This window comes from Panthera leo, chromosome A3, assembly GCF_018350215.1.
Source record: "Panthera leo isolate Ple1 chromosome A3, P.leo_Ple1_pat1.1, whole genome shotgun sequence".
Taxonomy (NCBI): domain Eukaryota; kingdom Metazoa; phylum Chordata; class Mammalia; order Carnivora; family Felidae; genus Panthera; species Panthera leo.
The window spans coordinates 26,246,982-26,260,529 of record NC_056681.1 but is presented as its reverse complement, the minus strand read 5'-3'; the positions used below and the strand labels follow the sequence as shown (position 1 = coordinate 26,260,529).

Below are 13,548 nucleotides of genomic sequence, written 5' to 3'. Positions count from 1 at the left end.
CTACCTCCACAGCAGTCCAAGGCTATTTATATGAAGAATTTGGGGTAGGGGTGGAGTTCACAGCTGCCTTGGGTGGGGAAGTCCAGTTACAGAGGGGCAGGTAAGAAGCCAGAGAGAAAGTTGACACACAGGGGGCATGAGAACACCAGCTGTCTGTCACATAAGTGCTGTGTGACCGTAGATCAACTCTTTGGGTCTTGGTTTCCTTAACTGCAAAATGGGACCATAGTGCCTCCATCACAAAATTGCTCTGAGGCTTGAATGAACGTATAGTGTTTGGCTTTACTGGTTTAGTGGTGGGTCTTGGGTTCAGAGCTGTGCATGATCCGTGGCAATGGCAGTCAACAGGGGGACGGGACCAGAAGGCAGGCAGGCTCCTCCTTCTCTAGCCACTGTCTCCCACACCTCCCCATGTGTGACGTTTCCTAGCCCTAGATCACCATCTCTGCTCCCTTCTGCCTACCCAAGCTTAGAATGCCAGCTTATGCACCATCTTCTCCATGAAGCCCTCGCTGGCTTAGCAATAATATGAACGTAAGGGTTCTGGAGGTGCCTTTGCTGAATGCCCTCAGGGTTCTTGTTCCCTCAAAGGTAGGGACCAGGTCCTCAGACTTCCCCTGGGGAACTTGTTGTACTGACTTCACAGGGTGGTGGAGGACCGGACGAACTCACACAGGAAGCATTTAGGGCAGGCCTAGCACACAGTAAATGCCATGGAAGCATTTGCTCTTTCGATTATTATTATCTAGGCACCCCTACCCCCACAGTCCCAGAACAGGCTGCAAGGGGCTGGGGTGGGAGGTGGGGAGGGGAATGAGTGAAGCAGAAACCAGGAAGAGGGCTTTGCTCCTGCCCTCGTCCCTCTCCTTCCCTCCCTCGCTCCCTTCAACCTGCCTCTCCTTTGTGCTCAGACCACAGAACCCGCCCCCTCGCCCCCCTTGAGCCATCTCTGGCTGCCATGCCCTTGCCCTGTGCCCCCCTGGGTCCCCAAAGGCCGTTTCATCACGCCTCAGCTCCCTGCCCCGCCCCCGCCCAACATGTGCGGAGCCCATGGCCTCCTGCCAAGGCCTGGGGCTGCCCACAGAGGCCCAGAGACAGAAATCTCACCGCTCGGTAGGTTTTCTTCTGCCCAGCGTGCTTGGGGGCTTTGCCTGGCTCCGCTGAGCTCTCCACATGCATCGAGTAGATGATGTCAAAGAAATCTTCCACCACAGCGACCCGCTTCAGAGAGATGCCCTCCGGCTCCGACAGGCCATCTGCCCCCTGCGACAGGGTGGACAAGCTGTGTTAGTGTCAGGGATGATGGCAGGGTGAGAGCTGGGCCCTGAGGCCTGGCAACGGGTCGGGGGCAGGGACGGCGCTGCTCCCTGACCCGCAAGGCCTCCAGAGGTAGGTCTGGAGGGTTGGGGGTGGAAGGAGCCTGCCGAAAGAGCCCTAGAGACAGGGGCACCAGAGTCAGGGCGGCTGCTGCTACCAAATCTACCAGAAACAATGGGAAGAGAACGACAACAACGAAAATACAAATTAAAAAACCAAGAGGCTCCATGTTCACAATTTCAGACAGATTGTGCCAGACTCAGGCGGGGAGCTCTCGAATCACATGCTGTGCCAAGACCATCCTGGAAGTCTCTGGGGAGGGGGGGGGTGCTAAATAGATGCAGCCCCATCAGGAGCTCGCCAATTAGCAGTAACCTTTCACTGTGGTCCCGGGCTGGGGTCCCAGGGGAATGGCTCGGATCACCTGGGTGACTCCTGCCTCCACCCTGGCCTTTCTGAAAAGCTTTTCACCGCTGCCGGCCCTCCCCACTCCAGCAGCTGAGCGCCGGCAGCAGACCCAGGCTCTTTGTGTGTGGAGATACAGAGAATAACAGACACAAGGCCACGTGGAGGTGGCGGGGCCTCATGAGCAAGGTGGCCGTGGGCCCCTGAGCCTCTTACAAGGCTGGCAGGGGTGCTGTCAGCTGGTCCTGAAAAGGTGTGCCAGGATTGAGAAGGGGGTCCTGCTGCTGGGCAGACACCTGCTGTCTCCCACCAGCAGGGATGGGAGGGAACCAGGAAACTGCAGGGCATGAGGCTGGGGGGGGGGGGGGTGGTGTGTGGCCGGGTCCATAAGGGAGCAGACTGCAGAGTGAGGTCTTTATTCATAGGGCACAGGATACACACATGCTCGGGGACACCCGGCTCTTAGCCATCATCTCCCTATGGGGAGACCTGGAGAGCTCTGGGGAGCTTCACAGATTAAGAGCAACCAGGTGTGTGTGTGTGTGTGTGTGTGTGTGTGTGTGTGTGTGTGTAGGGGGAAGATGGGGGAAAAGGAGATAGGATAGTCTCTAAAACTGTCCAAAACACAAATCTCCCAGAGAATTCTTTCCTAAAGGATCTTGCTCACGGCTCAAGAACATCAGCTCTATGAGGATGTGCACTTCATCTCTTGGCTCTTGCCTGTCTCCCTAGCACCTAGAACAATGCCGGACACATACTAGGCTCAGTAAATAACCGAACGCCTGACTGACTATAAGCAGCAGCCAGGCAGGGTAGTTGAGACATACACTTCCTCAGTTTGCGGCCCATCATCGAAGTGGCTGTGTGACCCTCAGCCGTTATTTTGCTTCTCTAATCCTCAGCTCCTTTATCTAGAAAAGGGGGATAACAGAAGCACCTTTCCTATGAGCTACAGAGAGGAAGAACTGAGATGCGTGTGGAACACTTAGCAGCAAGCCCAGCCCATAGGAACTGCTACACAAATACTATAATTAAGAAGGGCTTTGTCGTTTCCTTAGCTAGTTTCCATAGCTAGTTTCCCCTAGCTATGATAGGGCTGAACATTGTGACAAGCCTGGGAGGTTGTTGGGGTCAGGACCTGCCTGTGGTATGGTGCCTAGTAAGTGGCAGAGCTGGTTTAAGACCTCGGTCTTTGCAGTCCAAGGAAAACAGAGGCGGTGCTAAATGGGACACTTGCTCACAGAACATTCTGGCCACAGACGGGGCTTGGTTTTGTCCAGCAACTTTCCCAATATGCCATGATGGGCAAATAGGGCTGTCTCTTTGCCAGTGGCCCACTTGAGAGCAGATGGGTATCTGGAGTGGAGGGTGCCAAATCCTACAGCCAGTGGGCAGCATCCGTGGGTGGTGACCCTGGGTGGTGACCCTATTGGCCCTGTACAGCTCCTCTTGCCAATGGCTTCCTTCCTAGTCAGGATCCATTTCAATGGGGACTTCTCAGATAGCATGCATCTGGTGTGTGGTGTGTGGTGTGTGTGTGTGGTGTGTGGTGTGTGTGTGTGTGTGTGTGTGTGTGTGTGTGTGTGTAGGAGGTGCTGCCTGCTGGTCCTGCTTCCTTGCTGTGAGATTGTGGGCAAACTCTTCAGCCTCCCTGAGCTTCACTTATGAGCTGAGCTGTAAAATTCCATGACTCTTCTTTTCTTAAACTCTCTCAGGAGTTACCGTTACCTCTTTCCTGGGGGTATCTGAAGTCCCCTCTGACGTCCTGGGCCATCTGTAAACGGGGCTCATCAGTGACAAACTTGATCATTAGCTGACTTGTAACTACCCAGCATTTTGGGGATCTTCAAATACTGCTGTGACAGAGTTGGATGAGACAAATATTATGACAGTCCAGTGATAATATCCTTCTAACCAGAGGTTCATGTTGGCAAAAACTAACAAAAGGATCATAAGAATAAAAATATAACTGGGTTTCTATTTCTTGAGCTGGGTGGTAGTTTTACAGGTGTGTTTGGTTTGTAAAGAGCCATTAATCTAAACTTTACAATCTGTGTACTTTTCTATATGTCTGCTAAGCTTTAATAGAAAAAAAGTATATTAAAAAAAGTATAATGAGGTGGGTAGTTCCACAACATTTTGATAATCTGAATCTAGAGGCATAATGAGGGGCTTAGCTGCTTAAAAGTGAATAGACCTCTCTGCTTGTAAAACCATTTCAAGCAAGAATGTAGACACCTCTGGAAAATGGAGATAAAATTTGGTGGGAAGGAATGTAGAAAGAAAATAATCTGATGAAAGACAGTATTTCAGGTAAGTGAAATGGAAAGTGTCCCCTAACCAGCTTGGTGACCTTGGGCAGGTTCCTTCTTGACCTTTTTTTTTCTTTTTTTTTTTAATTTTAAGTAATCTCTACACCCAATGTGGGGCTTGAACTCACAACCCTGAGATCAAGAGTTGCATGCTCCACCAACTGAGCCAGTCAGGCACCCCACTTCTTGACCTCCTGAAACTCATTTTCCTCACCTGTAAAATGGGCCTAGAAAGTCCTTGTTGGCTGTTCCAAAGATTAGGCTAAGAGTGTATGTCAGACATCTGGCACATATAGGCTTGTAAATGTTCATCTCTTCCCTCTGGACCCACTGAATTTGGACATTTTGTGTTTAGGAATTTGCTCTTATGTCCTGTCCCTCTGATCCATTCAGGTTACAGCACGGGTCCCCCAAGGCAATACCCACCATCAGAGGAGATGCATAGTCCTATGCAATTCCTAAGTAACATGCTAAGGCTGTCACACAAACTTAAAATAAATTTTCTGAAAGTCAAGGTGTAACTAACCAACCCAGATTAAACAGCAAACCTCACTGCCCAGTGCCTGGCCCATCTCTGTCCCAGCCTTTCACCCCCATTCTAAGGCAGACACGAGTACCCAACAGCTTTGTACCTGGTCCAATGTGACTACAAAATTGCCCCAAAGAAACTCTTCAGGGATCATTTTCAGTAGCTCCCGCTTTAAAAATCTATTGTGATCTCCCCTGATGTTCAAACCTGGGTCCTATAACTGGTCTCTCTCAACTGCAGAGATGTACACGGGAAAGGAAAGGGCTTGTAAGCAACCCAAATTCAAACCACACAAGGTCTGCAGAGCCCCACCTTGAACTGTCCTCTGGTGAGCTGTGGCCACCTGGACACCATGTGTGCTACACCCTAAGGGAAGAACACCAGGATATCTGTCTGTCCTTCAAGGAGAACCCTGGGAAGAGAACAAAGGGATCCCACGGCAGTCACGTGCGAGACATCTCTGCCATGCCCTGCATCCATAGAGGTAATAACCTTCATGCTAAGTGCTGCAGGAGAGCCATGCCTTCCTTAGCTGAGAATCCAGACACAGTGCTATAAGGCAAGAGCTGGTAATTAAAGGAGCAGAAAGCACCTTCCCCATAGCCGTGGGATGCCCCTGCCAACCACTTCTGCTTTGTACCCAAATTAGCTTAATCTGATCCATGGCCCTAAGCAAGCTGGGCCTTGGCTTGACAAAGCTCACTTCATTTACAGGCTGAATGAAGAGGGGGCCCAGAGCCTCCTGACTCACCCCGGCTTCCTGGGACCGCCAGCCAGGAGTGATGGAACGGAACCCTGAAGCACCTCAAGGGAAAAGCCATGAGAAATACACGGTCAGTTGCGCAGGACCAACCTCTGGGGCCTTCCTGCTTGGGGAAGAGTATTGCCATGGCAACACACTACATCCTTTCGAACCAGCCAACTCCAAAACAGCCAGTCAGACCCAGGCCAAAAAAACAGGCATGGCAATAGTTTTAAAGATTTCACAGAGCTACGACCTTTCTTGGACATCACCATCTTCCTTTAAAGCAGTCCATGTGGATTCTAAACTAAAGGCCAGGTTGCGAATTATGGAGGAAATCACCAAACGTCTGCTTATATACTGCTCGTGTTTCAAGAATATTTACAGCAGTGGCCCCAAAGGGTGGTCCCTAGACTGTTTGAGTTCGCATCACCTGGGGACTTGATAGAAATGCAAATTCTCCGGCCCCACCTCAGACCCACCAAATCTCACTTTCTGGGGGTTTTAACAGGGCTTCCCGGATGATTCTGACGCACAACAGATTTTGAGGAATGCTGATCAGAATGTCTCCATGATTCGGACAGGGAGGTAACGAGTAAAGAAACTGGTATTGGCTCATTCAGTATATGCTTGCTCTGTGCTTCTAGGCCTAATATTATTTTCTTCTCCTTCACTGAAGGCCAGTTTTCCTGATGGTGAGAACAAAAGAATCTTCCTGGGCAACGCTGGTATAAATTCAAAACACCTGTCCAGAGACTTCATGCAAATTATGAGTAGAAAGGGCAGGAGTGCCCGGCGTCCTGACATCAGATTTTTAAGTCCTCCCTGGCAAAAGTAATTAACACTTCAGTGGGTCACCCCTTGACAGGTCTTTTCTGGCTTCCTCAGTTTCCTCAACTGATCTGAATGCTCAGGACCAGGAGGATTGTGACACCAGGACTGCACACCTACCCGGAAGAGACGAGCATATCTTGCCAGGCCATTAGGTCCCTGGCCAGGGTGGCCTCCCTCAGGTGAGCTGCCGAATCTGCCTGAGCCTTGCCTGTCTTCCCACCAAGCCAATTAAACAGACCCCCGTCCAACGGCTGATGGATTTCAGGCCTGTCATCTCCACTGGAACTTCGAAGTCACTCGCTGGTAATAAGTCGCACACCCATCGAGATGGGCTCCCTGTTTCCGGTCATGAGGGTGCTGGCTAGTGCATCACCACAATAAGAGCAGCGTGTGCCTCCCAGCAATGAGGAGGCCATGGCTGAGGGGATGTGGCTAAATAGCACCGACATGTCTCAACTGGGTTCCTACAGCAGAGGAAGAAACCACATAGAAAGTCCTTAGGATGTGGCCTTCTAGTGCATTTCAGGGCCGGCTCTTGACAAAGCATACAAATCAACAAGATCGCCATCAGAGGAGAAAGTCAGTCAGCAGAAGAACCCACCCCCGGGGGGAGACACCTCTGGCTACCACTTATGTGGGACTCTAGGACTTCAGGGGGTTGATTGCACAGGCAAATGTGAGGATGCTGTGCTGTCCTATCTCGGCCAGCCGGCTAAGTGGCTGCCATTACAGCCAAAGTTCCTGCAAATATCAGCTGCATGCTACTTTCAACTTCTGGAACTGGGGCTGTTCCTCCTGTCCCCCAAACCATACTTTAATAAATTCAGGAAGGGCTGAGGTTTTGCAAGTGGGGGTAGCAGTTTGGGGACGGGGTGGGGGGGTTCCTACAAAGTCTCCTTCCGGCTCCTGGCAAGGCCGAAAGAAGACCCGACAGGGAGGAGTCAGCCTCCTGCAAAGGGTTCTCAGAGGCAAAGGAAAGAGGTGGACGGGAAATTTATAAGCCACCCTAAACTGAGAGACTGAAAAGAAGAAAACTGGAATGAAGACCCGCACCCAGAGAGCCAGAAATTTTCTCAACAGAACCCCCACGAGAAGCCAGTCATCGTTAGTAAAGCTAGGCATTCAGGTGATGGAGGGGAGGGCATTGCCTAAATGGAACAAGGACGGCATTTGAATATCTCTCAGTTATAAATACTACCTACTGTGGGCTGGAAACCAAAACCAAAACCAAACAAAACACCAACCCTCTAAAACAAAGATGCACCAGAATTTTAGGACCCACAGTTGCAATGAGCTCTGGAGGCCTGGATGGTGAGGGAGGAGACCACACCCCTGATAAATAAATAAATACGTAAACAAGGCGCTGAGGACTCAGTGTAGCACCTGCCTCCTCTCCACCCCTTTGCACAATTTCCAACTGCTAGTGCGGGCCGCCACGGCGGCGCACCTGCCATCTGGAACAGGCCTCACATATTTCCAAGACCTCCTTTCTGCTTCGCTGAACCTCCATCTTCTTTCAAATCACGCCGGGGACCAAAATGCACACCCCAGGCCACAGAAAGGTGCCTGGGATCAGCCCCCCGAACGACAGCGCTACCTTTGAGGGATGCCATATCCTTCAAGCAGTTCTGAATATTTCTTTTTCTTTTCTTTTTCCTTTCCTTTCCTTTTTTTTTTTTTTTTAAATTTTTTGGTTAGCTCTGGGATGTCTGGAAAGGATGAGGGAGAAAGGGTGGGAAGGGAAAAGAGTCAAAGGGTCCCCCTTTTGGCAGGAAGGGGCAATGACCCCAGGTTAAGGGATGGAGGGAAAGAGCAGCCAAGGGCACTGTGGGGCAGGAGGAGGGGAATGGGGGTGGGGGTCCGGGCCTGACTCCGGGATTCTGGGCTGGGGGTGCCCTTGAGGCCCCAGTGCCCTAGGGGTGAGGTCACAGGCCTGAAGACAATCCAGCCCTGACCCTGGCCAAAGGATGGCCTGCCTGGGCCTCAGTTTCCTCCTGTGTCGAGGTGATACAATGTGACAGGACGGCTGTTGGAACGCGAGTGGCGCACAAATAGCGCCTACCCTGGGCGAGACCCCCATAAATGACCGCTGTCGCGACCACTCCGAAAGGGTGCGTTCCAGGACTCTGGGGACCCGCCTCCCTCGGGCGCCGCGGCCAAGGACCGGGAATGGGGTCGCTGAGGGGGGGCTTCTAGGCGGAAGGGGGCGGCTCTGAGCCAAGCAGGCCCTGCGGGCGGGTCCCTCCGGGGCCGCGGCGGGCGGCCTGGCGCGCTAACGAGCGGAGGCCCCAGGTGCGGGCCCCACCCTGCGCTGGGGTGGGGGGTAAGGGGGAGCTCGAGGGGGAGGGGAGGGCCCGCGCGCTAATGACTGTTGACAGCGCGCGCAGGGGCCGGCCGGGCCGCGCGCGCCACTGACAGCTGCTCGGGCGGGGGGGCGGGGCGCGGGGCGCAGGGCGGGGGTGAGGCCGCTCTCGCTTCCCCCCACGGCGCACGCGCGTGCGCCTCGGCGGGGAGGGGCGGGGAGAAGCGGGGAGGGGCGGGGAGGTGCGCGCGCGCCGGGCCCGGGTTCGGAGGGCCTGCTGGAGCGGCTCGCGCGGGCTCCTCGCGGGCAGGCAGGTAATGAGAGTAACCATGGCAACCCACCAGAGGAAGTGTATTCTGCAGGAGACGTTAATCCCCTCTCCCCGGAGCTGGGACAGCCTGACTTTCCATTCTCACACAGTAATTAGATACCAGCTGTCAGTGCAGGGGGGACGGCTCCGCGGCTGCAGCCCGGCTGGGGGGGGGGGGCGCACAAAGGGGGCGGGGGGGGGACGCGGGGAGGAGGGCGTTAAAGACACAGGGACGCTTTCGGGCTGTGGGCCAGGGTGACGCGCCTCCCCCCCGTCGCCAGCCTCCAGGCGCGCGTCCGCTCACCTGGAGACCCCGCCCGCGCGGGGCCCCGCCCACTCCACACGCACCTGCTGCGCGCCCGCGCGCCCGCCAGCCCGCCCTCGCGTTCCCCCCTCTCCCAGCCCCGCCTCCCCACTCCCAGCGCACCTGCCCTGCGCCCGCTCCCTCCCCCGCGCCCCTGCCAACCATCCCCGGGACGCTGCCCACCTGTCCTTTGTGCGGGCTGGTACCATTCGATCTGGCCAGCTCTCCTTCAGGGAGCGCCCGCTATGTGCCAGGCGCTGTGCCAAGCCTGATCTGTGTAATCCTCACAGACCCTGTGCGGTAGGAGCCTGTGCTGTTCCCCGCCCAAGGCGCAGCGGGGTGTGGCCATTTGCCCGGGGTCACGCAGAATTGAACCCCCATCCCGATGCCCATTTAACCACCAAGCTACAGCGCCTCCCCATCGCCTCCACATCCGTTATAGCTTTCGGGGGCCTCCCAACAGCTCAAGGAGACAAAACAGTCACACTGGTAGCTGGCATCGTGGTGCACTTAATGTGTGCCAGATATTCACTGCCTCATTTCACTTTCCCAGCAGCTCTGGGAGGTTTATTACCCTCATCTCAGAGGTGAGGAAACTGAGGCACAGAAAGCTGAGGCGACTGGCATGCCCACGGTCAGGATGAACAGAGTGGTGGAGCTGGGATTCAAACCCAGGCAGTCGGACGCCAGGATCCATGCTCCCAGCTACTGGGCACTATTAACTGCACCCCCAGGTTCCTGGTGGCTGGAATGCAACCCAGGTCTTTCACTGTTCAGCCCACCCACATCCCACATCAGTGAGGAGCTGTCTCTTACATAGCCATACCTGAGAAATCTAAGAAGTTCCTAGGCCTAAAGCTACTGCCACATCCCTAGTTTCTACCAGGCCTCCCAGGAGCCGTTGCTGTCGCCGTAGGTAGACACTGGGAAATCATTCTAGGCCAGCCTCTCCGTTTCCCAGGTAGGAAAACCAAGACCACCAAGGCCGAAGTCTAGCCCGAGGAGGAGACATCCTGGTGGAGACTTTGGGGGGAGTTCAGTCCCCAAAGGCCCAGCTGTACCTCCTGCCTCCTACCCCACAATCAGGTCTGTGGTGGGCACATCAAGGAGGGGCAGGAAGTGCTGAGAAGCAGAGCAGGCTCCTGTCCCCAGTGGCAGCCGGTGTCTGGGGCTGGAGGAGGCTATCTGATCCCTTCCCCACTGCCCCGGCCATGACCTCCTCCCTCCCTCCATCTCTCCCTCCTCCCTGAAGGCCAGAGTAGCCAGCACCCTGGGCTGCAGCTGAGAACCCTGTGTTCCCCAACCTGGCCCGCATTCCTGGGGGAGGAGGGGTTGGGGGAGGCTGGGCCAAGGGCGTTAGGGACAGGGGTACCCCTGAGGCCGCCCCACCCTATGCAGGCCAAGGCAGGGCTGCCTCCAACCTCACCGTTTCCTGCCTCCGCTCTCCCCATCTCTCAGTAGCGGAGCTGCCTAAATTTGGCTCCAGGAGGGAATGGGGGAGGCGGCAGCAGGCGGGTGCTGTCAGAGGCCAGGGCGCAGCTCCCTGTCTAGCCGGCTGGCATTTTTGCTGTCTGGAGGAGGGCAAGGGGGGGGGGCAGCAGCTCTCTCTGGGAAAGGGAGATGTTCGTACCTCCTGACATGCACTGAGTAATGTGCAAACGACATACAAACTGAGCTTCAAATCAGCATCCTAGCCAGGGAACAGCTTGGGTGCTGCTTTTGGGATGAGAACAGAAGGACCAGTGGCCCACTCCCTAGGGGCTCCAGTTGGGGCTGAGTGGAGGGGTACAAGAGTGTCCAGGGCTGGGAGTTGGGAGATTCAGTTTCTCACCAGGTATAGCTTTGGGGCTTCAGCGACTGGACCCTCTGCGTCCCAGCCTGAGGGCAGAGCTGTGGCTTTCTGTGCCTGCTCTGGCATAGTGCTTGGCACACCCTGTCACACGGTTAAGCACATGAGTTCTGCATCCACTTTGTGCAGGTTTGAACCCTGGCTCTCCACTGGTGAATTCCTCAACCGTGTACCCAGATGAATAGGGAGTGAGATTGTGCATCCCTTTTAGTACAGCCACTTCCCTTCCCGGAAAGTTGGGCATAGGGGCATGGCCTAAAGGAACATGGGCTTTGGAATCAGACCTAGATTCCAGGTGTGGTTCAGCCAGCAAGGCTCTGTGGGTCTCACTCCCCTTATCCGAGAAATGGGTTCAGGATCTCAAGGTCAGTTGGGATGTTCCTGGGGGGGCCTGGCACACAGTAGGCAGGCGCCCCAGAAGTCTTCCCACTGGCCTCAAGTCATGGCTCTCTGCATTCATCCAACTAATTTCTCTGTCCTGTCCCCATCTCCCCTCTCCTCTTTGCCCTCTATCCTGGTTTTCCTCTTTTCTCTAGATAGTTATAAATTTCTCGCAGTCTCTCTCCTCCCGTTCTCCTCACTTGTCTTAGTCACCTCAGACACGTCACTGCCTCTTAGAGTCTCAGTCTGCACATCTGCTAAATGGGGTTCATGGGAGGTGGATGATGAGCTCTGTCTGGAATCTGGGGTGCAACGGGCACTTGACAGGTGGCAACTCTTCTTTACGAGGCCTCCCCTCCCCATGTGTCATCCCAAATGACCAGGAGGGGTGGGCTGTGCCCTCAGCTCTATCGGGTACAGGGCGTTGGGGCCCTGCTTCTCAGTAACTCTGTTTAACCCCAGATAAGTGCTCTCCTGCCCCTCGGCCGGGGCTGATATGAGCTGAATCCAGCTTCCTGCCACCCAAAAGCCACTTCCTGCCAAACTTGAGCTGATACCAGAAGAACTTGTTTTCTGTGCACAGAGCAGTCCTTGGTGGGGCAGCCATCCGCCTGCCCGCCCCGGGTGTGAACATTTTTTCCATTTGCCTGTCTGCCTGGTGGGGATGGGCTGGGGAGGATGAGGACTCTGCCCTCTTCACCTCTGAACCCTAAACCTGCCCGTCCTGCCCCGCCCCACAGTAGCCGCCTATCCTGCCAGCCATCCCCGGAAGGGTGCCAAGTGCCCCTTTGGACCCAGACAGACATGTGTAGGCACATGTGATACACAGGCTGACACAGCCACACACACACCCAGTCACTTTGACAGAGTCCCCACAGCCATGGGCATTTGGGGAAGGGCTCCAGGAGGCATGTGTGTGACACCGTCAGACATAGACTCGCACCTGGGCACCGGAGAGAATTCCACACAGCTATACCCAGTCTCAGAGCCACTCACACACATGCACACAGATAGGAATCTCCCATGGAGCTCCCCACACTTGCCCAGCACCCCGCTTCCAGATGTGGTCATTGATTCAACAAATACTCTTTAAGGATCTGCTCTGTGCCAGGCCTTGGGTAACCCATAGTAAGAATTATTGAAATGGTAACAGATAATTAGGTGACCTGTGGTGCTGCCTCAGTTGCCTTATCTGTGCAAGAAGGAAAAGAGCCCTACCCCACAGGGCTGTTGGGAGGGTTACTGAGCTAACACATGCCACAGCCCTGGGCTATCGCCCCAAGTGACCAGGAGGAGTGGGGCTGTACCCTCAGACATAGCGCCATCTACGTTAGGCTATCTTAGTTAGCCTGGAGCATCCTGTACCCAGCACCATGCTGAGATCCCACGTACGTTACCTCCTGAGTCCTGGCCCCAGCCCCGGCGGCTAAGGTCATTGTCCCCGTTTTCACAGATGAGGAAACTGAGGCTCAGGGGAGAGGCCCAGAGTCCTCAGGGTGCCCCCACTCACCCTGTCCCCTGCCACACTCTCACTTTGCTGCTCCAGCCTGCCCCACTACCCACCCACATGCCCACCCCCACCCACACACACTGTTGCCTCTTCCTGGAATGCCCTTGCCACGGGTCTTGGCATGACCAGCTCCTTCTGAACTGCCTACTTACACAGCAACTCCCAAAAGCCCACGTCAGCCCCTGTTTGCTTCCCTCAGAACACTTATCATTTGTGAAACAGTAACCCGCCCCCCCCCCACTGGACATTAAGGGCCAAGAGCAAGGACCATTTTGTCCTGTCCTCTGGCACACGGTAGGTGCCCCCAACTTCAGAACTAAATGAATAATCCAAGTAGCCTTCTCTTCACAGCTACAGAGGGCAGAGCCTGGAATCAAACCGAGGCTACTCTGAAGCTAGAGCTCACTTTTCTGATACTGTACTTCTCACACCGCCAGCAGGCACTTCATAACCTGTGAATGAATGAATGAATGAATGAATGAAACCAAGATCTCAGGATCCCAGTCCAATGCTCCCTAAGCTAAACCTCCTTCATTTCATGGCCGTGTGGACATGAGCCAAGCTCTAGCTGCCTTGGATGGTGGCAGGCCTGATGGGCCGCCTGAAGCCGGCTGTCAGGAGCTCGTCTGGCCACGGCCGCCAGCAGGGGAGACCAGCTGGCGGTGCAGGGTCCATCGGCCCAGGCCTGGAATCTGAGCCGTCCTGAGAGGCCCAGCTTCTCTCCAGGCCCCCACAAACTGGCCTTTGTTCCCC

General features: G+C 54.9%; 1 protein-coding gene across 8 annotated transcripts in view; it reads right to left on the bottom strand.

The window, feature by feature from the left end:
* Positions 1-13,548, bottom strand: part of NOL4L (nucleolar protein 4 like) — a 127,455-nt gene that overhangs the window by 76,049 nt on the left and 37,858 nt on the right. For 2 of the 8 annotated variants that reach the window (XR_006200492.1, XM_042931274.1), the window contains exon 2: positions 1,108-1,263. Coding sequence is in view for 7 of the 8 variants with exons in the window: in XM_042931274.1 (XP_042787208.1) it covers positions 1,108-1,263 (156 nt within the window). In the remaining variant the exon portion in view is untranslated. The other 6 variants (XM_042931275.1, XM_042931281.1, XM_042931279.1 and 3 more) reach the window with 6 other exon arrangements.